At 41.1% G+C, this 25,964-nt stretch overlaps 1 protein-coding gene across 3 annotated transcripts in view; it reads right to left on the bottom strand.

Annotated features, from left to right (window-relative positions):
• Positions 1 to 259: 259 nt before the first annotated feature.
• ZMAT4 (zinc finger matrin-type 4) overlaps positions 260 to 25,964 on the bottom strand; it is a 374,780-nt gene continuing 349,075 nt past the window's right edge. For 2 of the 3 annotated variants that reach the window (XM_050800444.1, XM_050800441.1), the window contains one exon: positions 260 to 4,273. In XM_050800444.1, the coding sequence (XP_050656401.1) occupies positions 4,258 to 4,273 (16 nt within the window). In that variant the 3' untranslated portion in view covers positions 260 to 4,257. The remainder of the gene's footprint in view (positions 4,274 to 25,964) is intronic. The other variant, XM_050800443.1, reaches the window with a different exon arrangement.

The raw sequence follows: 25,964 nt of genomic DNA, 5'->3' as shown, positions 1-25,964 counted from the left end.
GTTTCTCTTGCAGGTATTTAGAAATATGTGGACTAGCTATGATTTCCCTTTACCTTTCACTCAACATGGGAGTGAAGTAAGGATTACATTATCATAGTCTTTACTTCAAATCCACTCTACTTTTTATATAACTCATTGATGAACCTTGGCATTTTAATTATTATAACACAGAATTACTTAATATACTCCTCAAACCAATGCTGAGACTCCCTCCTTTCCTTCTTTTAAAATGCTTTGTTTGTTTGTTTGTTTGTTTTGAGACAGAGTCTTGCTCTGTCACCCAGGCTGGAGTACAATGGTGTAATCTCAGTTCACTGCAACCTCCGTGTCCTAGGTTCAAGCTATTCTCCTGCCTCTGCCTCTGGAGTACCTGGGATTACAGGCATGCACCACTACACTCAGCTAATTTTTGTATTTTTAGTAGAAATGGGGTTTCACCATGTTGATCATGCTTGTCTGGAACTCCTGACCTCAAGAGATCTGCCCACCTCAGCACTCCCAAAGTACTGGGATTACAGGCGTGAGCCACCATGCCCAGCCAAAAATGCCTTCTAAAAACATTTTGGTTTGGTTTCCAGGTGCTTTTTGTTTCCCTAAGTGCTATATCTGCCAGTCTTGGGCTAGATGCTCTCAACCCATGCTAGGATTTCATTTTGCCTCAAAATTTTTATATCTTAAATGTAAAGCCAAATTTACAAACATGAATATTACATTCAAATATTCAGACAGTTGATTTGACATGCACATCTAAAACTAGAAAACAAATTAAGGCAGGATTTATACAGAGATCCATATTTTTAAGCACTTGATATTTATTAATTAGCTAATCCACACCAGAATCCTACGAGGTAGCCTAGCTTGTCTTTATTATAAATAAATTAGGTAGGAGCCAGAAAAAAAAAAAAAAAAAAAGGCTGTCTCCACAATAATATGTTGATTGGACCCTCCTTATTCTGGTCACAAAAGAAAAACAATTCCTCATATAAGTGGGTCAAGTGAGCAATGAATATTTTGTTTGAATGGAATATAGAGAGAGTGTAATTATTTTATTACCTGGCAGTTTAAAAAGGTAATTTTCTTAGTGGAGCTTTAATATTCTGTGTTCACATTGACACGTCAGAAATTTCCGATGCAAAATATCAGCTTTGGAAGAGTTAGGATGCCCCCACACTCCACCCCCAGCCCTACCCAGAAGGTTCAAATTTTCCTATGGGAGTTTTAGTATTTTTCACGTATCTTAAATTTTTCATCCTTTGGTCTGGTTGACCTAATAAGCTCATGTCAATAGAAAAGTGTAAAGACTCTTTCAGTTCCAATTTATGCTTACATATGTCATCTAACAGGCAAGTGAAACACAAATCCTATTTGTCTTTGCAGTCAAGCAATTGCAGATGAGAGTTTTACTACTACTTTATAGCCAAAGGAATCACTGTAGTCCCCTCTACTTAGCAGATTACTTTATGACTATATTTATTAGTTCACTGGGCTTTGGAGACTAAATTTAACGAAGCCTCATTAATTTGGGTTTCACTACCATGGCATTTGTGGCCTCTGGCACAGGTGCTAGCCTGAATCTTACCTCTGTACTGACGAAGAAAAACTTTCTGCAAAGTAAATTAACTCCATGACCAAGACTATAGGAGTGTTTTATCTTCTTAAGAAGACAATTTCAACCACGTAACCACTAACCTTTTAAATACAAATAATTTTACTCTGATATAGTATAAGGAGTCCATTAAGCTTGTGTGTTATGTTAATTTTGAATAATTTTTCCCCCACTGCAGCAAAACTTTAAATGGGCAGTATTTGGTTAGTTTAGTTAACATTATTATAAAAACTCCAGAATAGTAAAAATACTTTAAATATTGATACTTTGAACAGCTTCACTCTTTCAAATATATGAGTTCTCTCCTAGTTCCTCTGAATTAACATTTTACAGAAAATCACTTGGCTCATGTTCTCAGCTTGCCCGGAGTCTCTGCTATGACCACGTGACAGCAGCTCCAGGGTGGACTGGACATAAGAGAGGGACACACCCAGGTCTGTGTGGGTCTCTTTCCTCTCCTTCAGAATTGATTTGGTTATTTGAAAACATCTACCTTCCATCCCACTCCCATCCACTCATAATAAAATGGGAAGGTAAGATATGACTTAGCTGAACAAACATAACCACAGCAAACCAAACAGAAAAGACAACCACAAACGGCTAGCTTCCCAAGTAGGAATCTTTCCATTCCAGAATTCCCAAAATGTAAACAACAGTAGCAGTCCCTTCCTGCCTAAAACTGAATATGTCATCTCCAGGGTACACTAGAATGATAATTTCCATTATCTGCATGGGCAAAAATAAAGACATTTGAAAACAAACAAACACACAAAACCTCTGGCAGGGTATTCACTTCCATTTGACAGGTTGCCAAGGAGCAAGGGCATTTAGATGAGGAATTCTGAAATAATCTGATTATTACGGCCAGAAGCTTGTCTATAAAGGGTTTGGCATAGCCTCTCTGTAGAGTAAAAGAAATCTATGTTCATAGACTTTTCTATATGAGGTTACTTTAAAAAACAAACACACACACACACACACACGCACAGCACTTTAGGGCATAAGCTCACTCACTAAACCCAAACAGAAACAGTGTTTTGTTGTTGTTGCTGTTTTTACTTGGACAATGCTTATTTTACAGCGGAATTGACAAATAAAGCCTTATTTTACACATCCGAAGAAACACCATCACAGGAGGTTTGTAGGTCGTCCGTGTGCTTTCCAAAACAGCAAAACAGATTTCTTCCCATCCAGCCCCCTTTCCTCTCATAGAGTCGGGTGTGGCTGGTGGGGCTGCCTGTCTCTGCAGGCACAGAAACTGGCAGACCTGGTCCCTCCTGAGCGGGCCCTGCTCAAGGGAATGGTACCAGATTTTGAACACAGGGAAACAGGCTCCTTCGTAACAACACTGTGCATTTCTGTGTCATTTTGTTTATTGCTCACTGAGTTGTTGCCACCTCAGCTCTTGGTGGAAAACAGTGGGTGTCCAGAAATTCCTGACACGAGGAGATGGATTGCCTATGGTTGCTAGGGACACAGGGCAGCCCCAGCCAGATCCCAGCTGGTCCATGCAGGGCATCGTCAGTAGAAGCTCAACATCCCACTTTGTAACCAGGCTGCAAGACACCAAGTCCGGTCACTGTGGAAAAGAATTAAACCTAGAGAAAGAGCCTTACGATCTGCACTCAGACGCTCCCCATCAGAAAGCAATCGTTTTCCTTCTCGGTCATGCTCTTTCCAAAGTGACTGAGTCTTGGCTCAGCAGTAGGACTTCAGTGAGAAACAGAAGAAATAGGGGACCCCGCCTAGTCCAAGGCTGCCATTTCTTCAGAATTTTCTCACTTCTTTCCAAACTGTCAGTATCCCCCAATTAAAGCCCACAGTTCAGGCCAAACATCATAAAAAAAATACTCGTTTATTTCCATCTCATTCTGGGGTTTGTAATTCTTCTTTTAGATGCTTTTGGCGAAAAAATTCACCAAGGTCAAGGGCTGTGAAGACATTTTTGCCTAAGAGGATCATCATGCACACAGACTAATTCTTTTCCTAAGCTATTATTTGGCAACTTGCAAGGAGGACGTGGCTTAACTTTGAGAAACTGTTGTTTGAATGATCAGAAAAAAAGATGAGAATTCTTCCTTTATTTACTCTCTTCGTCTTCATTGTTCAGATGGCAAACCTGAGTCCTGTGCTTGGAGAACAGAGAAGGACTGGCTTGATATTTTCCACTAATAGTGATCTGCTCCGGTTCTGTGCATGTCACCCTCAGCTGTGTCCAACACGATGAAAAAACAACATATATTTCTGGATAGAGGTGGTTTCATCACACTCATTGAGGATTTAACAGAATAATTATGCTCTGAGGAGATCTAGAATAAATTGGAAATTTAAATTTTTCCACTTTCAGTTTGAATAATGCTCCAATGGTTTGCTATAGGATTATAATTTAGAACATGTGCTAAATGTGTTATCAGGAAAGAATTTAAAAATCCATCCAAATATCATAACTTACCCCAAAATTAAAAAAAGGAAAACGAAAAAAAAGAAACCTCATTCATTTCCAAAAATCAAGATCAGTCGTATGTTAATCTGTGAATCCTTGTAAGAAATGTTTATTGTTCAAGAAAGAAGCCTCCTCTGGTTGTTGATAGCAATTCTCCACAGCAGAGAAATGCTGATATTTTGTTCTTATCTCTTGATTGATGCTTTCACTACTTATTCTTCAGGCTATAAGACAGAAGGAAACACAGTGTTACCTTCTTTCATAATTACAAATTCCAACACCTCTTTCTCCCCCCCCCCGCCCCGTCTCCCTTCTACTTCTCATATTACCTTAACCATCAAATTCAAATGCATCTGAATTTATAAGGTTAATCTTTCAGGTTCTAAATAACCTGTATATATAATATCTCCATTACCAATGCTCCATTACCAATGCCATCTCCACATATGTACAAGAAAATGTATAGCTCTACATTGTCAATCCAGACACTAAATTCATTCCAAATGTACTCAAAATAAAAATAATGAATTAATTTTATTTATGGCATGCTGCATACACCCGTCTTTAAGTTTCAGGTATAACTACATGCAGAACCCTTTTGTTGAAAGTGGAGAGCAACTTTACAGTAGCTAAATTTCAAATTAACATAAGCTTCGTTCTCCACTCATTCAGAATTTTCTCTGTTAGATGAATAGGAAGAAAAAAAAAATGTTTCTGGGCCGAGCGCAGTGGCTCACACCTGTAATCCCGACACTTTGGGAGGCAGAGGCGGGCGGATCACGAGGTCAGGAGATCAAGACTATTCTGGCCAATATGGAGAAACCCCGTCTCTACTAAAAATACAAAAATTATCTGGGCATGGTAGTGCTCCTGTAGTCGCAGCTACTCAGGAGGCTGAGGCAGGAGAATCGTTTGAACCCGGAAGGCGGAGGTTGCAGTGAGCCGAGATTGCACCACTGCACTCCAGCCTGGCAACAGAGTGAGACTCCATCTCAAAAATAAATAAATAAATAAATAAAAATTGTTTCTGGCTTTACTTGCAAAAGGTATTGATTTAATAAAATTGAGAGCCAATTTTTGAAGGATATTTAGTTTTGTTTTTTCTTTATGACAAGAAGATACTACCTCTTACCACATGCCTACTACATGTCACAAATTTTACATTTACTTTACTTTTTTTCTTTTTTTTGAGACGGAGTCTCGCTCTGTCGCCCAGGCTGGAGTGCAGTGGCGCGATCTCGGCTCACTGCAAGCTCTGCCTCCCGGGTTCACGCCATTCTCCTGCCTCAGCCTCCTGAGTAGCTGGGACTACAGGCGCCCGCCACCTCGCCCAGCTAGTTTTTCATATTTTTTTAGTAGAGACGGGGTTTCACCGTGTTAGCCAGGATGGTCTCGATCTCCTGACCTCATGATCCGCCCGTCTCGGCCTCCCAAAGTGCTTTATATTTTAATTTAATCCTCAGACCACTTTTCCTATGTCTACCATTTCCACCCCTTTTAAAGGTGAGAACACTGAGGTTTCACTTGGCTAAATTAATGGCACAAGATCAAACAGCGGTTAAGGGGTGGAACTTGAACCCTGGGAAAAACTCAAAAGCAGGAGGTGAGAGAGCTTGTTGACCTCTTCTGCCAGGGATTTCTCGCATGCTACTGAAGAAGTGCTCCGTCTGAAAGGAGGATGCTGGAAAAGCATCTTCTAGTGGTGGCTGTTTCCCTTAAAGTATATTTTAGAGGGAAGGGTGGCAAAAGTGTTAGAGCAGGTTAGACTCTTTCCACAGGTTTTCCCATCTTCCATCGCTAGGGTCCAAATGTCTCATTGGCAATCTAGTACATGAAAATTCAAAAGCTACAAAGGAAAATTCTATCACTCACCTAGAAACACAGAGCATATGTTGAAATTTCATTTTCCAAAAAAAGTGCTGTCATAGAATATTCTTAGGATCTGAATAAGAATTTGAACATTGTTGGTATAATGTAGACCAAAAAAAATGAGACTACATGCATATTTTTAAAAATAGGTTTGAAATTTTTGAAATTTTGCCTTAGCATGACCCTGGTAGCTACAGCCACTTTTTAGTAGTTCTTATAAAAATTAAAATCCTGTTTTAGAATCTCATACTCTGCCACCATACGGTCATGACCTAAGGAAATTCAATAGTCCTTGTCATCTTGACAAATTAATGTGACATAAGGGTTGAAAGTTCTCACTGAGCAAATAAGTATAATTTCATTTTTATAAACTGCAAAGATGAACACTTTTTTTTTTTTTTTTTTTTTTGATACGGAGTCTTGCTGTGTCTCCCAGGCTGGAGTGCAGTGGCCTGATCTCGGCTCACTACAATGTCCGCCTCCCGGGTTCAAGCGATTCTCCTGCCTCAGCCTCTCGAGTAGCTGGGACTACAGGCGTCCACCACCACTCCCGGCTAATTTTCGTATTTTTAGTAGAGACGGGGTTTCACCATATTGGCCAGGCTGGTCTCGAACTCCTGACCTTGTGGTCCACCTGCCTCGGCCTCCCAAAGTGCTGGGATTACAGGCTTGAGCTACCACGCCCGGCCTAGATGAACACTTTTGATATTAAAATGAGTTTGAAGCATGGCATCTTCATGTAACAGTAAGAAGACCAAACACTCACAGCTAAACAGTCTTTAGTCATGATTACATCGTTAGAGAAAACCAGATGAAATGGGTTTTTTAAAAATTTATAGTAAAAGTGGTATATTAAGAACTTAATCCCATAATGAGGAAAAACATCACACTCTTCCTTTTATAGTCATCATAATTATTCAGATCCTTTCTGAATACATAGAAATAATGACAAATTAAAATGTCTTTCAATTCCATATAGCTTTTGTAATTATTCATCCATTACTGTTATTATTGCTGGAAAGACTCCTTCGTATTTTAGTCAGCATCCCATTTGATACAAAAGAACACGGAAAATTTTACTGCTATTAATAAACACGCAGCCATCCAATCCAAGAAGAAAATTCTTTTTCATCTGAGAGATAAGCTGCATAATTCATGTATTTTCAGAAATTTCTTTAAATAGAAAATTGAAGAAAGGCATAGGGAAAAGAATTCATCACATAGCTTCCATTTGTGGCGAAGGGCAGTCTTTGTTCTCGGACAGCCTTAAATATGATTCCATCTGAAGGGAGAATTTCAATTGCTCCATATCCATACCAATCATACTCAGATAGCTTATCTTCTTCTTGACAAATATGAAACTACAAACATGATAAAAACATGGCCTCAGTTTCACATTTGCACATTTGCTACCTTTTTTTTTTTTTTGAGTCCGAGTCTCGCTCTGTCGCCCAGGCTGGAGTGCAGTGGCACAATCTCAGCTCACTGCAACCTCTGCCTCCCAGGTTCAAGCAATTCTGCTGCCTCAGCCTCCCACGTAGCTGGGATTACAGCCACGTGCTACCACACCAGGCTAATTTTTGTATTTTTAGTAGAGACAGGGTTTTGCTGTATTGGCCAGGCTGGTCTCAAACTCCTGACCTGAAGTGATCCACCCACTTCGGCCTCCTAAAGCACTAGGATTACACGTGTGAGCCACCCCATCCGGCCCACATTTGCTACCTTTGTAAAACTAATGCAACTGAATGTTAATAGGGACTTTTCATGGGGTCTCGGGAAGGAGTTAGAAAAATGTTGGGCAATTTGGAATGGGTACCTCCACCTTCCCAAAAGAGAAGTGTCCATGTCAGAGAATGTGGCGCTCCATAGAACTTCTGTAACGTTCAGCCCCTATTGAAGGCTGGGCCACACAGGGCATGTGGCAGCCTTCTAGCACAAGCCAGATGAGAATCACATCTGCAGGAACAGGCACGTCCAAAAGCTTCCGCTTCTTCTACCACCAGTCTTTCCCCTTATTCTCATCCTGAAGGTCCAGGATAGGGGAATTCTCTGACCTGGTTTTGAGACAGAAATCTTGACATAGACTAGTAAGGACTATTGAAAATGTTCTCACCTTGGCCAGGTGTGGTGGCTCACACCCGTAATCCCAGCACTTTTGGATGCTGAGGCGGGTGGATCATGAGGTCAAGAGATCAAGACCATCCTGGCCAACATGGTGAAATCCTGTCTCTACTAATAATACAAAAAGTAGCTGGGCATGGTGCCATGCTCCTGTAGTCCCAGCTATTTGGGAGGCTGAGGCAGGAGAACCGCTTGAACCCAGGAGGCAGAGGTTGCAGTGGGCTGAGATCGTGCCACTGCACTCCAGCCTGGCGACAGAGCAAGACTCTGTCTCAAAAAAAACTGGTCTCATCATTTAAAATGACCAGAGATGTACACAATCTTCCTGAGATATTAACAATATGGAGGAAAAATGAAGAAAGCACTTTGACCATGTGAGTTTGAAGGTGGCAGCTAGAGAAATGTATAATGATTAATTGATCCCACACTGAATGTAAACTGTTCAATAAGTCAGTGAAAGAGTAGAACATCCTTAGCCACGATGAAGCCTCATTTCTGATAGCCAGGTAGCAAGCTTATAGTGACAAGAAAAAGGCAATCATGGGCCGTGGTTTACATGAAATGATATGGCCAGAATTTGTTAGGAGAGGAGGAGTCATGTCTAACGCATTTTTCACAAAAATGTTGCTGAACAGTCATGACTTGGAACTTGTTCGGCCTATTACCTGACAACTGAATAACATCCAAGGATGTAACACTTTGGCCCCATAAATTAAAATAGTGCAGTGATAAACCAAATGAAGTTATATTTCCAAAATCGAACATCTCCTAATTTCTATTCTTGTATTCCCTAACTTGGCCAGTAAGTATTCAAGACAAAAGTGCAGCGTTTTCCCTGGCCATTTCCTTTTTCTCCCTCAGCCCATAATCAATCAATCCCAAATCTTATTGGTCTCCTACTTCACTCTTAAATGTCCCATTTCCTCTTCATCCCCTGCCCCACGTCCTACTCCAGGTCCGTGACATCGCACTAATTTTCTATCTGGGATGTTTGCAGTCAGCTCTGCGGCCTCATTACACTGGTGCTATAATGCCTCACTGGGTTCCCAGCACCTTCTGGACAAAATAAAAATGTCTTAATATGACACATAAAGGTCACTGTAATGTCACTGGCATCTTCTTCTCCAGTCCTGTCTTTTACTCATCACTCCTTGTGATTACTCCAAGTCTCTGGATCATAGAAAATCAGGTGAGGCTCCTCTACGTGCTGGCTCTCACATGTTGCCATGGTTGGTGCAGGCTGTTCCTTCTGCTTGGAAACTCATCCCCCACCTCTCTTGCTTGCCCAGCCTCTCCTATCCCCCTTGGTGGAAACCTGCTTCTTCCAGATCATGTTTCTTGAATTCACCCTGACACAACAAAATGTATTGGAATATTTTGAGCAACCACCTGGGAGTCGAGAACAAAACTTTAAGAAAATGCCCAAGCTACAGCAGGAGACTGCTGTGCTTAAGACATGGGGCACAAGGTGTCTTGCTTCTGAAAAGGGTGAATGTCAGGGGGATGAGGGGGTTTGGAGAAAAAAAAAAGAGAAGAGAAAGAGAATATGAGAGAAGGGGAAGAGGCCTAGAGAGAATGGAATCAGGAGAATGGCTTGGTCCTCTGCATGGTGCTAGCTCTGTGTGACAACCAAATCTTCAATATAGTTGTCTAGACAAATAAAATTCTTCCAACATGGTAATTTTTATTGGAAGCCTATGTAGTCTGACTGATACTGGAAGTGGGAAAAAGAAGCACTCAGATGTACAGGGGGAGAAAGATGAAGAGAGGTCACTAAGATGTTGGGAATCAAAAGTGGAGCAGGACTTTGGACTCTAACAGGTTATAGACTTTGTTGAGTAGTCGTAAGCCCATTCAGGATGACTGAAAGTAGAATGTGGTTCAGCTGACACCTCTGAGATCTGATGAACATAACAATTTATCCAAAACCTTCTTGAAAAAAATAAATCCCAAATGTTTAAACCCATGGAATAAAGAAATAATTTAAGAAAACTCAGTCTAATTCAGAGAAAAGTAGGTATTGGGAACATTCAAGAAATTGTGAACATTCAAAAGTATAGCACTTTTAAAATGAATTCAGCTCTTCTGCTTCCTAATACATAAACACTAGCAAAATTGACAAGAACGATTTGTAATTAACTTACCAAAACACCTAAGAAAACAAGCCTCCTCTGCTTATATAGAATTTGCATTGTTTATATGCAAATGAACACTCCTGATGTGCTTCAGAACAGTTTATTCCCTTAAGAAGGCAAATATTCTCTTTATAATCTTGTTTACACTATTCATTTGCTTTGCAAAACATTTTTCATAAAATCACAAAATAATGAAACGTTAGAGCCAGAAGGGATCCCAGAGATTATCTAGGGAGGTCGAACATCATCATTTTACAGATGAGGAAACTTGCTGGAACTCCTAATACACACACATCCTCCTCATTCCTGAGATCCACATCACAACCTGACCTCCAATATTTGGGTGACTCCATTCCCTTCTACCTCGGGGGTTCTGGCTACAGCTGAGGCAGAGCAAGGGGTCTTCAAAGTGCTAGGCTTTGAGCATCATCAGGACCCTGTAACCAAAAAATAAAATTCTAAGAAACCCTCCCCATAACCATGAAAATGGACTTCCTGCTCAGCCAGGGCTCTTTTAACATTTAACCTAAGAAACTGTTTCAGGTCATGATGGGAAATGGGGGTCGGGCATGCCTCATTATACCTCTCCAGCATGGACATCAACACAGACTTTAAGTCTGATAAGAAACACTTTGCAACCTATTCTCTTTGGAGCATACTACCTGAAGGCTTCCTCTGTAAATAAAAACTTGTGTCTCTGCAACCCTTTGTCTTAACCCAGACATTCCTTTCAGTTAATCCCAGGTCTTTAGACAAATTCAACCAAATGTCAACCAAAAAAATGTTTAAATTTACCTATAGCCTGGAAGCCTCGGAACCCCGCCTCTAGTTGTCCTGCCTTTCTGGACCAAACCAATATAGTTTTTAAATGTATTTTATTGATGTCTCATGCCTCCCTAAAATGTATAAAACCAAGCTACACCCCTGACCACCTTGAGCATATGTTCTCAGGACCTCCTGAGGGCTGCATCATGGGCCATAGCAACTCATATTTCGCTAAGAATACATCTATTTAAATATTTTACAGAGTTTAACTCTTTTTGTCCACAACCCATTAGTCTCCTCCTCTGAAGCGAGAGTTCAGTGCCCCTTTTCTATTCACTTACAGAACTTGAAATCTGGTTAATCTTTGTATGTTTCCAACCCCCAACTCCTGCATTCTCTCCCCTAATCTTTCCTGACTCCCCTCTTCCTCCCACCCCTTTTTAGTTAGAGCTTTCTTTTATTGTTTCCTTAATTGCATTTTTCTTTCCTCTTTTTTTTTTTTTTTTTTTTTTTGAGACAGAGTCTTGCTTTGTCACCCAGGCTGGAGTGGTGTAGTGGCACCATCTCAGCTCACTGCAACCTCTGCCACCGGAGTTCGAGTGATGCTCCTGCCTCAGCCTCCCAAGTAGCTGAGATTACAGGCGCCCACCACCATGCCCTGCTACTTTTTGTGTTTTTAGTAGAGACAGGGTTTCACCATGTTGGCCAGGCTGGTCTTGATCTCCTGACCTCATGATCCACCCACCTCTGACTCCCAAAGTGCTGGGATTATAGGCGTGAGCTACCACACCCAGCCCTTTATTGTGTTTTTCTAAGTGGTTTTCTTTATTGTTTCAGTAGCCATGTCACATTGCAATATTTTGTGTACTGTCTGTGTCCTCTTCAAGGAAGCCTGGGGACTGTGTCTCTCTATTTGTGTATTTTCAATGCTTGCTACAAGGACTGACACACATTAAAATGTAATCTTTCCTAAATAAACACATGAGGAAAATCAGAAAAGGAATCACTTGGCACATTGGGAAGAAGCCTCACTCCCAGATCCTCACATTTCTCATTGACTGTCCTATCCCAGATAAGTCCATTCCCATCCTGCATTTTCTTTTTTTTTTTTTTTTTTTTTTTTTTTTTTTTTTTTTTTTTTTGAGATGGGGTCTCGCTCTGTCACCCAGGCTGGAGTGCAGTGGCCGGATCTCAGCTCACTGCAAGCTCCGCCTCCCGGGTTCACGCCATTCTCCTGCCTCAGCCTCCCGAGTAGCTGGGACTACAGGCGCCCACCACCTCGCCCGGCTAGTTTTTTGTATTTTTTAGTAGAGACGGGGTTTCACCATGTTAGCCAGGATGGTCTCGATCTCCTGACCTTGTGATCCACCTGTCTCGGCCTCCCAAAGTGCTGGGATTACAGGCTTGAGCCACCGCGCCCGGCCCCATCCTGCATTTTCAAATAAGAAAAACAATTAGCTGTTGAAAGCATCTATATCTCTATTCTTATCTCCTTCTACTATTTTTATAATGTATTCAAAGGGCTTGTGATTGAAAGTTAGATTTTGAACTTGATTTTAAACTTCCATACCAATTGTTACTAGTTGGATGTTCATGTACAATGTTATTAATTTCATTTAGCCTCAGTTTATTCATCTATAAAACAAAGTCATCGATAATATCTTCCTCCTAGGAATGTCATGAAGATTAAATGATATAATGTAGATGAATGTGACCAGTAACCACTAAACATTTAGAAATGCTTGTTTCCTTACTCTTAGTTACTTGAAAGAAAGATTTCTGATGTAGCTCTTGTACAATAAAGAGTTTGTCAGGCCTTTTTTTCAAGTTTTTGAGGTGGGGTCTAAGCCCTTGGGATTTCCCAAATGATAGACGTATCTTTGTAATTCACGGTGGAACTTGACAGCTTATGCTAATGAGGTGACTCATAGTGAGTCCCTAGATAGACTCAGGATGAAGGTTTGCCATGCTGGAAAGATAAACTGTGTGATTAGAGGGTTGAGGCCAAATAACAGTAGCCCAACCTTTAGGGAGAAGAGAGAGGCTGGAGAATGAGTTCAGTCACATGACCAATAATTCAGTCATACTTAAGTAAAGAAAGCACAATCAAACTCTGGACACCAATGCTCAGTCGAGTGAACACATCAGCGTAATGAGGGAGTGTTGTGTCTTGATGAGACATTGAGTGCAGAGGCTCCCAGAAAAACTCCAACCAGCCTGTGTACTGGGGTGGAGTCTCAGGAAGTTCTTACCCTCTGCACTGGCTGGGAGCCTGGCCCCTCCTCTTCCCCTGTGGAACCTGGGATTCAAGCTGCCGGCAGAAGCACACCAGCAGGGCCTCTGACTTGTGAAGGATCCCTCTTTCCCTTTTTTCCCTTTTCGCCCAATAAAACCCTGCCTTACTCACCTTTTAAATTGTCTGTGAACCTAAATTTCTGTGGCCATGTGACAAGGACCCCATCTTTAGCTGAACTAAAGAAAAGTCCCACAACACTGATTTCACAAGAAGAGGACATACAAGATCCACATTTGGGACCCTCCTAGACCTTCTTCTGTACATCTTGTCGTTTGGTTGGTCCTGATTTGTAGCCTTCATAATAAAACTGTAATTGCAAGTCTAGCTCTCTCCTAAGTTCTGACATTCCTTGTAGGAATCAAACCTGAGGGAGAGTGGGAAACCCAGATTTATAGCCAACTGGTCAGAAGTGCAAGTGTCCTGGGACCCTCAGAACTTGCAGCTGACATCTGAAGTGAGGGTGGTCTCGCTGAAGTCTGTTCTCTTAAGTTGTGAAGTCTGCACTAACTCTAGATATTAGCGTCAGAATTGCATTGCAATATTGCAGTAGCAAACCTCTCTGATTCTGTTTCTGTTTTTTAGTATACAGATCCCAATCCCACTCCACACTGGCAGGCACTGAGAGCATCCAAGATGCATATGGCAGATGCAGTTCAATAGGTGCTCAAGAGTGAGGTTTACTATCAAATGCCCAACTTCAAATCCCAGTTCTGGCATGTAGCAGCTCTGTAACTTTTGCCTCAGTTTCCTGAACCATAAATGGGTATAATATAATAACACGCAGACCTCACAGAGCTGCTGTGAATATTAAGTGGATTAATATATGGAAGTATTATATACCTGGTACATATGGAGCAACAAATAAATGTGATCTATTACTATTATTATTTATTATTATATATTTGCTACAACATTCTCGGTTTTAGGCTAAAGTCAATTACTAAGTTATATAATCGGCAGAACCAGAGACAGGGGACTGAAGTCAGATATACCTTCTAGAAGCCAAGAGCAGCCCTGGTTTTACCTGTTCAAGGGCAAGCAAAGGATCATGGAAGTGGTGGGATGTGGCAAAAAGATGGTGGGAGTTGGGGGAAATGTTAATATTTGATGAGTTCACAATTCCCCTCCTCAACAAAGGGTACGATGGTCCCACTTAGGTACCCAGTTAGGTACCCAGTAGCCATATGTGGCTATTTAAATATAAAATAATTAAATATAAAATAATTAAAATGAAATACAATTTAAAATTCAGTTCCTCAGTCACACTAGCCATTTCCAAGTATTAGCAATCGAGTCTGGCCAGTGGCTACTGTGTTATAGAGTAGATAAAAAACACAACACTCACCACGGAACTTTCCACTGGACAATTCTGGGCTAGAGTCATTGAAAGTGTCTGAAATCAGATATGTTTTGAAATGCAAATCAACCCATTGATTTTTCCCAAATAGAAAATAAAATGAAAAAAAAAAAGTGAATTTGATAGAGAAACGAACCACTGCTATGTTGTAATAATTTGTGTCTCTCTCTCAAACACTGCAGTGCCTCGAAGTGCAGGGAGCAGGTGAAGGGAAAATGTCAGACTCTTGATGTACTCTCTTCCTCCCCCTTAGCTCACGAGCACGTCCCCTGGGGTACACGTTCTGTGAAAATCTAGAGGCCCACAATGCCAGCAATTACTACTATGCTCAGGTCAGCCACTGGCAAGGAGTGGAAAGTTAGTCTCCAAAGCTGGCCCTCGGGCAGAATGGGGCTGAAGGGTGGAGAGGCAGAGCAGCAGGTTCAAGGGATGAGTTGGCAGAAGTATGTTTTGTTGAGGGGAGGAATGTGTGGTGGTGAGGCCGGCGGGGAGGGAAGGACCGGGAATGGAAGTAGTGAAGTTTGAAAAGAAGCGCTATATGTGGTAGGTTGCTGAGAAGGAGAATGGGAAGTAGTGTGGGATGGGATGCCGCCCTGCTTGCAGAGGGAATGTGCCAGCCTGCGGTGGAGAAAAAGAAGTTGGGAAGCTAATGGAGAAGATCAGGGAAGCTGCACTCATATGTGGGCCACTGAGGGGTCAGGGAGGACCCTGGTACAAGGGCTGGCCGATGATCGGTAGAAAAAGCAGTAATATGATCATCCAATTTTTAATTTAATTTTGTTTTATTTATTTATATATTTATTTATTTATTTATTTTTAGAGACAGGATCTCACTCTGTCACCCAGGTTGGAGTGCAGTGGTGAGATCATAGCTCACTGCAGTCTCAAACTCCTGGGCTCAAGTGATCCTCTTACCTCAGGCTCTGGAGTAGCTGGGACTACACATAGATGCCACCACTCCTGGCTAACTGTTTTATTTTTTGTAGATACAGTGTGGCACTATGTTGCCCAGGCTGGTCTCCAACTCCTGGCCTCAAGTGATCCTCCCACTTCTGCCTCTCAAAGTGCTGGAATTATAGGCATGAACCTCTGTGCCTGACCTCACACAATTTTTATAACGAATTATTTGACAATAATTATACTATCGGGACAACTCTGAAACAGCATTATGTAACAGAATAAGTGAACTGTGGAAGATAATTAAATGAAGATCAATCAACACAATGGATTTATCACTAAATGGCTGCATTGGAAATGTCACTTCATCTCCCCAAGCCTCAATTTCTTCATCTATTCAATGAAGAATTGGACCAGACCATTCCCTAAGTTCCTTTCACCTCCACCAGGCTGAATGCCTGTGGCCTGGCCAAGGTCACTGCAGCAGAGATGGGCTCATCCCTCTAACGTCACTCAGTTTCAAGTTCAGCAGCTTCTGTCAGTCCTGTCTAAAATGATGACAAACTCCAAAATGATAAACTCACAGATAGAGCAGATTCTATGCTAACATTCTTTCCTTTTCTTTTCTTTTTTTCACCTCTAGGCTCAGAGTTTATGTGCTAACCAGCACCCAGCTACAAACACAGCCAAACCTTTCAGCAGATGTCCATATCCATTACTGAAAGGTGTCAGCACATTCTGCAGACAGGGCCAAACTCTATCTTATAAACGTGCAGATAGGCGATGGAAGAGGATAGAGAAAGCCAGCACATGCTCGCGGAGGCTCTGGGAGACAGTGGTCTGATGTGGCAACCCCCAGGGCATCAGGTCTGGACCAATACAAAACAAAGCCCATACTTCAAAGGCAGCGATGGCTGTAATGTCCGCTGTAGTCAAAGTCGATGTTGTAGAAACAGTTCAGCCACGTCTGGGAGTTATCTTAGTCAAAATCCACCCTTATCCCCCACCCCAAATAACAATATTCTCCAAATTGTTCCAGCAGGACCTCAAGGATATGGAATGGGACACAGCGCTGTGGAGTGTGGTCCCGCTGGTGCCACTCAGCACTGTCTAAATCATGTAACCTATAGCAGATGACTTCACCTCTATAAGCCTCAGTTCCCTAATCTCTAAATTAAGAAGACACTGGCCATATAGGCCTTTGGTGAGGAATAAATGAGTGAAAGGAAGCCCTTTATAAATGGTAAAGTAGTCGTAAAGTTATTCAGGTAGAAATCATTAGAATTATAACTTTATATCATCATACGACCTTACCACCCCTTAAAGACTATTTTATACACTTTACCTGAGATAAGGTAGAGGGAACAACATTAGCCAACCAAAGTGTTATCAATGATTTGCTTATATGATGAATCACTCTCATCATGGACTTCCAAGTGTCCAAGGCATTGAATTTAATATATTGAAGCAATTGGAAACAAGACATGTCAAGCTGGGTGTTGGAAATTTCAGCCTATGCAGTCAAAAACCGCAAAAAATGATGAAGCCAGTGGTGGAGAGGGAAGGACAATCAGGGAAGGGGATACCACAGGGAGGCACACATACGTGGGAGGGGCCAACTGAGTCTGTTTTTGAGCTCACAACTCTGACCTGGCCAGCACTAATGAACTTGGTGATCGAGCTGGGATTTTCAAGCAAAGGGCTGAAGATGCCGTCTGGCTTTTTTGGGCTGCTTATAGTAAACTGTAAGAGTGATAAATTGAAGGAAGAATTGTTAAACATGAAGGAACCAAGACTTGATAATTTCGAAAAGTCTCAATCCCTCTGGACAGCAAACGATGCTAGAATTAAGAAATGGCTTTTGAGTACTTTCAGGAAAACGTGGTATAGACATATAGCCAAGGGTAACACTGCATAACTACTGGTTAAGACTTCAAAAAGATCAAAGGATCAGCGTGTTATTCTGTCTCACAAAGAGCCTTTTAAAAAGATGAAAGATGTGTCTTACCAATTGTCTCAATGGAACAATTGGACAGCTAGGAAGCATCAAGACATGATCTCTCAGGCTTCTAGCAGAGCCCAAAGGTGGAGAAGGGCTTTTCTTGGAGATATTTGTGGGTATAACTTTTTTCTAGTATAGTAAACTCAGATTCACAGAAATCCCACAACGTTTTTAAAATCATGACACCAACAGAAACACTGTTGTTTTGGACCAAGAGTAGCAGAGACAGTGCAAAATGAAAAAAGGTTAGTAGACCCCAGGATTTCTAATGGAAAGTAGCAAGTCAAGTAAACTAATGAGTTACAAACACGATCTATTTCATGAAAAGGGATGACTCAGAGGATGGACCAAGGTAGCAGCTTCTGATATGGCTTCTGAAGGTCCCTGAATCCTGGGATCCATGTCCTGGTATAATCCCCTGTCCTTGAGTGTAGGCTGGGTCTGATGACCTGTTTCTAACAAATAGCATATGAATTGTACTATTATTTCCAAGATTAGGTTATAAAATACTGTGTTTTCCATCATGTTCCTCTTTTGCCCTCTTGCTTGTTTACTGTGATCATTGTGAGCTGCTGAGCTTCTCATGTGAGCTTCTCATGCCTAGAGATGCCTCTGGCCTGGAGTTCATCAGGAACTGAGACTCTCATTCCAACAACCCACAAGGAACCAAATCCTTGTGGATTTTTTCAAGAAACCGCTTGAGTGAGGCTGGAAGCAGACTTCCCTTAGTTGAGCCTTAAGATGATGACGGCCTTGATTGAAGCCTCAGGAGAAGTTCAGACCTAGAGACCAGTGCCCAGTTAAACTATGCTAGGCCATTACTGAATTCTGGACCCAAAGGTACTGTGAGATAATAAATGTTGTTTGAAGCCACTGAGTTTTTGAGTAATTTGTTAAGCAACGACTGATAATAGTAGTCAGTGTTATGGTGGAATTATGCTCCCCCCAAAAATTATATGTTGAAGTCCTAACACTAAATGTCTCAGAATGCAACCTTATTTGGAAATAGTCATTGTAGATATAATTAGTTAAGATGAGTCATACTGGAGTAGGGTGACTCCTAACCCAATATGACTGTGTCCTTATGAAAAGGACAAATTTAGGCATAGAGGAGCATGCCCAAGAAGAAAGACATGTGAAGACTGGAGTTCTGCTGCCACAAACCAGAGGTCTACCAGAAGTCAGGAGAAAGGCCTCAACTGACTCTTCTCTTGCACCTTCAGAGGGCAAACAACCTTGCTCATGCCTTGATCTTGAAATTCTAGCCTCCAGAATTGTGAGAGAACCCATTTCTGTTGTTTACATCCCTCATTTTTGGTACTTTGTTATGGCAGCCCTAGCAATTGAGACAGTCAATACAAAGGAAGAAAGGTGTGATGATGGAATACCAAGCAGGAAAAAAGTAAGCAAGGAACAATTTGATCTAATCCCAGCAGTCCTCTGAAATGCTGACACCCTCACACTAAAGCCCAGTTAAAAAAAAAAAAAAAAAAAGTCTGTATGTTTATCCCTATTCAAACACCATCAGCACCGGGCTGTTCTGATCACAAAGGAAGTTACAGAACCAGTGTAATGAATGTCCCAGGTGGGCAGGTCTCTCCTTCACACACCCCACAAAGGTAAGAGTAGCTGGAGGAAAACAACGCAAAGCAAACCGCAAGGCACAGTAAAAAAGAAAAGCAAATTTAAGAAAATCCACATGAATCTCATCTTCAATATGAATTTTCTTTTTAAAAGAGAGGAATGAAAATTTGACTCCCTCTTGTGTAAATTAATTTACAGCACTAGCTGACCTATTTAAAGAAACCACAGGGTGAATCACTTGAACAAAAAAAAAAAAAAAAAGAAAGAAAGAAAATCATCTTCAAATGCATCCCTTACATAAGTCTAGGTTCTATGGAGACGCACCAGAGCTCAACTCTGAATGTGACTGAGTGGGATTTGAGGTGTTAGGTGTTAGGATCCATCATTTCTCAAACTCTATAAGTATTCACTTTCAATTAATAGACAAAAAGAAATTGATTATGGAAAATTTGGGGCTGAAAAACAGTCACTCTGATTAAAATTCATGCTGACTGCTTTCATCCAATGCTGGCAAGTCCTGGTGGGAAGAAAATCTTTTTTGTTGACTTTGTTAATACTCAAGAAGAAAGACTGAAGAAATGAATTACATTCCAGCAGTCCTCAGAGGAAAGCACCAGTTCCTAAGGCAGCATAATTATCTGCTTCCAGCTGATGACCTTTCCTCCCTGGTGACAGACACAGAAAGGGAAGGGAGAAAGGCTCTCCAGAGCTCTGTGTGAGCTGCAAATGCCAGGAAATCGCTCTGCTCCTAACCAGTTGCTGTAGAAATGTAGGTTATGTGCGGTACATAAAGCTGCAATGGATTGTGGCTCCTACTGCCTCTGCCAGATCCTCTGAACATAGATTTAGACACATCCCACCACCAGCGCCTGATCTTAGTAGAGTAGATTTTTAAAGGAATTGAACATGCACACACACACTCATGCACACACACACAGCAAACTTTCATGGAAAAAATATGGAAATGCAATCATGATAAAGAGTGACATTTCTTAAGGTGCATAATTTGCAATATTTTGATTAACTCCCATTTTGGAATGGCAAAGCAGCTTATGTTAATAAACAGAGAACTCCAATTAGACATCTGTGCATGCAATCTAAATGGAACTCTTGGCGGGCTCGAGTGTGTCACCAGTTTTCCCACAGTCTGTGTGCGGGCAGCCAGCCTGGGAGCTGGGAAGAAGGTGTTCAGTGATCTCATGAACGACTGCTGGGGTTAGCCTGCAAATCCCGCTGTTTTTTTGATGGTGTTTGTTTCCTCTCTTGGCCTCTGACATGGGTCTCACAGTCTAACTCCCTGATCTAAAATCCAGAGTTTGGAAAGCAGCAGCTCGCTGTTAAGAAGCCTCATCTGGATTCTATGAAAGCATTTCACTGTTTGGAAATGAAGGAAGCCACAGCATGATGGGTAGGGCATGGACCTTGGGGCCAGACAGATTTGAATTTGAATTTTAATCTTGCAATTTATGAATCATGTGACTTGGGCATATTACTTAGCTTTCTCAGCCCAATCCCTTCACACATGAATGGGAATGTTAATATTTACACCTCACACAGATTTAGAGCTGGGCACTCTTTTATTTTATTATTTTTTAAAATTATACTTTAAGTTCTGGGGTACATGTGCAGAACATGCAGGTTTGTTACATTACACGTGCCATGGTGGTTTGCTGCACCCATCAACCCATCATCTACATTAGGTATTTCTCTTAATCTCTTTTAATGTGCCAAAAACACAGCAGAAAATCGAAGTGGCAAAAGCCCACACCTTATATTTAATATGGAGAGACTCACGATGAATGAAAATAAATAAATTATATAGGACATTGGAAAGTGATAAGGGCTATGAAGAAAAATAAAGCTGGAGAAGTGTTATGAAGGATGTGGAAGCAGGACTTTGCAATATTAAGTAGGGTGATCCAGGAAGGCCTCACTGGGAAATGGCCATTTGGCATGTGATTGTCAGGGGAAGAGCTGGCAGAAGGACTAGCAAGTGCAAAACTCTGAAGCCAGAGTTCCATGGAGGTCTTCAAGGGGCAGCTAAGAAATCCATTGGTTGGAGCCCAGGGAAGAAGGGTGAGAAGTTGGAAAGAATGCAAAGAGATAATCAAAACATTTAGGTGTAGGAAGGACCCTTCAGGCCATGACACAAGATCACACTTTTATGCTGAACAAGATGGAAAACCATTTGTTTACTTTGAACCACAGAGTGGGTGGTTTGATCATTAAAGATTTAGTGCATTAAAAGAAGATAAAAAAAAAAAAACTGAGGAGGAAGAAGGGGAAGGATACAAAGCACATAGCATATCTCCTGGCATAGATAAGTGATTTTTAAAACGCTATTTTGAAACCTTCTTCACATTCCACAGAATTACAAAATCTTTCCTTCTCTTCCCCATTCCCCCAAGACTGTGATGTATGCATAGAAGTTTTGCTGGAAATGTTTATGTTGCCTGAATTAATAGCATGAAAGTTAAACAATGGAAATGAAATTTAAAGCCAAAGCATGTTATTTTCTTAGAGATTCTGAGATTTCTGTGGGTGAGTTCTGCATGGCTGAGTCAAGAAAGTCAGATAATATCTCACCATTGCTCATAAGAGGTCCAGAGATAAGGGTGATCTTGAACAATGTGTGCAGATTCACTCCACACATCTGCTTGAAATGCAATAGTAGAGTCTTAAAACAAAACAAAACAAAACAAAAAAAAAAGAGAGAGAGAGAAAGACAAAGACAGGAATGAGGCTGATAGAATTCTTTGTGCATTTGGTGAGAAACTTGTTTTGGAATCTTGTGATCTTGTAGGCGTTACATCTTATGGCTGTTCTTCTCTTTACTGACTTCTGCTAAGCTGACAAAGGTTAAAGGAGATGCCAAGATTCAAGAGAAACAAGCTAACCAATACCCTTCGCTATGGTCTAAATGTCTGTAACTCCCACCCACAGAATTCATATATTGAAACCTAATCCCCAGTTAAATAATATTAAGAGGTGTAGCCCTTGGGAGGCGATGTGGTCATGAGGCCTCCATTCTCATGAATATCAGTAGTGGCCTTATAAACGAGGCTTGCAGGAACTCTTTTGCCCCTTCTGCCATGTAAAGACCCAAAAAGAAGCTGCCAGCTTTAAGGAATGGGCTCTCACCAGGCACTGAACCTGTTGCTACGTTGAACTTGGACTTCCCAGCCTCCAGAACCGTTAGAGATACATTTCTGTTCAAAATACCCTGTCTGAGGTATTTTGTTATGGCAGCCAGAACAGACTAAGATACCCTCCCCTTACAAGATTTGAGGTTGCTGACTGACTCCACTAGGGTTGCTAAAAATGACTACTGAGAAAGAAAGGCTTACAGCTCCCAAGTTTGCATTTCAAGCCTTGAATTACCTTTTGACTGCTGGATAAATCAGTATTTGAGAGAACTAAAATGCTTCACTGTCCAAATCTTAACTAGTTTTCCCCCAAACCAGTGTCGCTTCATGCAATCTTTTGATAAGGGAATAGCTCCTATCTAGTGTCCAAGTCAGAAACCAGGCAATCAGATTCATCACACACAACTGGTGATCCAGTGATGTTAATTCTACTTTTCAAATACTTTTCTTAGCTTTCACATTTCCACTGTTACTGCTATAGTTCAAAACATACTTTGTTCCAACTCCTCTCCCTGTTTCTTATCACATCTTCTAATATGTCCACTAATTGATTTATTTGAAGGAAAAAAAAAACTAATTGAGTCCTTCCCTATTTAAAATTCGCCAATTTCTCTTCATTGCCTAAATTCCTTAGATTTAAACACTCGACTCTGATCTGACTACTGATCATATCAGAGTCTAATGTACTGAGCATTTATCTGGCATTATTTCTCAATATTCTCCCTTTTTGTCTTCTTGTTTCTCCAACCAAAAGGCACTTTATAATCCTGCCATATTGAGCTGGTCATTCAAAAATGCACCAAACTGCTTTAAATAAAGTCTTTGCCAATTGCCCTCTCAGCTTGTAGTACCAACTCAGGGTGACTGTGGTAGCCCTGAGAGTGTGTCTCACAGACCTGTCCCTACGGGGAGTAGTCAACCAAGGTTTCAACTCCTGAGCTGTGATGGCTTCTCCTGGGTCACTCCCACACCATGAATGCAGCAGGGATTTTAAAGCAGACCCCTCTGGAAACCAGAGGGCTCCTCTAAAGAGAAACATTGACTCCATCTCCCAACAGCCCTGCTTTCTGAGACTTCACACCTGATCATTCTTCCCTCTGTCTTCCACTAAGGCTTAGACTAGTGGTCTAACAGCTCTCCCAGTTTCTCCTAGATCCTTCCACATTTCTCTCACAGGTGTTTTCCATAATAAAATTCCTGCATGTTTAATCCTGTCTTTGAATCTGCTTCTCAGAGGAACAGGTCACACACTGACACAATGACCATCTGTCAAGGCCTACTGAAATGGTTTGGCTCTGTGTCTCCATCCAAATCTCACCTTGAATTGTAATCCCCATATTCCTCCTTTGTCAAGGGTGGGACCAGCTGAAAGCAATTGGATCAGGAGGGTGGTTTCCCTCACACTGTTCTCTGAGTCTCACGAGATCTGATGGTTTCATAAGCATCTGGCATTTCCCCTGCTTGGGGGCACTCCATCCTGCTGCCTTGTGAAGAAGGTGCCTGCTTCTCCTTTGCCTTCTGCCATGGTTGTAAGTTTCCTGAGGCCTCCCCAGCAATGCAGAATTATGAGTCTATTAAATCTCTTTCCTTTATAAATTACCCAGTCTCAAGTATTTCTTCACAGTAGCATGAGAATGGACTAATATACCTACTTTATAGCCGACAGGTTGCTCCTCTGGAAAATAGCTTATCTCCTGTAGGTAAAACAATATATAACAACAGAATATCATATAGACTTTAACTATATAACTGAAACAGTAATATTAGGTTTGTACGTTTTCACGTCCCTACTGTATCCCACCTGAAATGCCATTATATCTCCTATTATGCTTCATTTGTTTATTACAGTGATGTTGTCTCATACAACATCTCTGTATCCACAAAAGTGAGCAGAGTGGCTGGCCTACAGTCCATAATGGTTCTTTAGTGACTAGGATAGTACCAGGCACTAGTAGATAATAAATACATGCTAAAAGAGTTAATGTTTATAGAATTAATGAATTAATTAATGTTTACTGAATACATGAGTGAATGAATGGCACACAAGCCTGGAGGACAGGGGTAGAAATCAAAGAACCCAGAAAAACATAAGGGCAAAAGAGAAATTATTTTCTTTCCTTGAAGGAAGAATAGAAAATGAGTAAATTCTAATCAGTAAGAATCACGAGAAAGATATCACATTGTTCTATTAAACTTTCAATTAAATATACAATCATAAATCAAGGCTTTAAAGTTTTGCAATTGTGTTATGCTTGACTATTGTAGTGGTTACATGGTTATTAGTTTTCATACAGTAGGCGATGCATGAGTGTAGTCTGGATGATCAAGAAAGGTAGATGATTTGTGTTGGGGAACATTCAACCATACCTCTGAGTGGGGCAGATCTGAATTTGCAGAACAAACACCAAAAAGAAAATCACCACTCTCACTTTAAGCATTGCTACGGTAAACCTTTGTGGTAAAGACCAAGGTATTTTTCATGAAACAAGATAGGCTTGCTGCTCACCTAATACTAGTCTCTCACTTAGGTAAACGCTATATTTTAAGAAATGTGATTTAATCCATGATATATCTGCACTAGTGATTTCTCATTTTCAGAAATGAAAGTTGTAGCATGATAAAGTTTGAAAACTTAGATTCAAATCCCAGTTTTTCTCCTTGTAGTATGACCTTGAATAAGACACAAAGCTCTAATTTCTTATCAGAGGAGAATAGTACTAAAACTCCCCATACAGTGTGTATGACAATTGAATGACATCATAAATGCATACACCTTAAAAACTGTGTCTGACACACCATCGCTGCTCAGCAAATGTCGGCTGAATCAGCAGCCAGGGCCAGAATGGCATCTAATGCATTTTAAATGTCTGAGATGAATTTACAACATGGTATTTCTCCAGAATTAAAATCTACTTGGAAAGATTTCTCATAATAGCCCTCTCTACTCTTGCTGAACCCATTTACTCTTTGGGTACTATTCCCAGCTCCAGTTCTGAGTGAACTCTCTTTTTGCAGGTTTTGAGAAATGTCCCCAATGTACTTCCCACTCTTTAGGTCATCTTGCCACCAATCAAGCTGCTACTGCTGCTTTTCACATGGCTTAGTCTACCTACAGGTCTCACAGTTAGCCCTCCCTAAACACATGCAGTCATAAAGCTGTGCTCTGAGCACCTAATTCTGCAACTTTTCCCCAGTTGGTCCCCTTCCCTTATTCCTACTATCCAAGTCTTTATGTCCTCTCCTCCTTTCTCATACCAAAATCTGTCTACTGCAAAGGACTGGATAAGCCATTTGTGTTATGGAGACTTCAATACATTTAACTAACATTTACTGAACTCCCACTTGTGCCAGGCATTGTGTTCTGTTTTGCCAGAGATGTCATATTTTAAAGGAGACAGTGTATGAAAACACATATATAAACATAAGCCAAACTCTACTGGGAGAACTTGAGCAAGCAGTCTGAATAGGTTCCTTGGAGACCCACGGAGAAGATGAGAAGGATGAGTCTCCTATATTAGGTGTGTCATCAGCACAGGCAGCCACACACTCTGCAGATGACCAAAAGGCCACATGGAGACTCTTTAACTTTGACTATAGAGCAATGTGGTAGTGTTAAAAATACATCCACAGATTATTTCAAACTCCTCCCTTCAAGAGGAGGAGCCTAATCTTCACCCCACCTCCCTTCACTGTGGCAGAACTTAACTTGCCTCTAACAAATATAAAAAAATGTAGTAGCCACT

The sequence above is a fragment of the Macaca thibetana genome, chromosome 8, assembly GCF_024542745.1.
Source record: "Macaca thibetana thibetana isolate TM-01 chromosome 8, ASM2454274v1, whole genome shotgun sequence".
NCBI classification, from domain to species: Eukaryota; Metazoa; Chordata; class Mammalia; order Primates; family Cercopithecidae; genus Macaca; species Macaca thibetana.
This window is presented reverse-complemented; position numbering and strand designations above follow the sequence as displayed.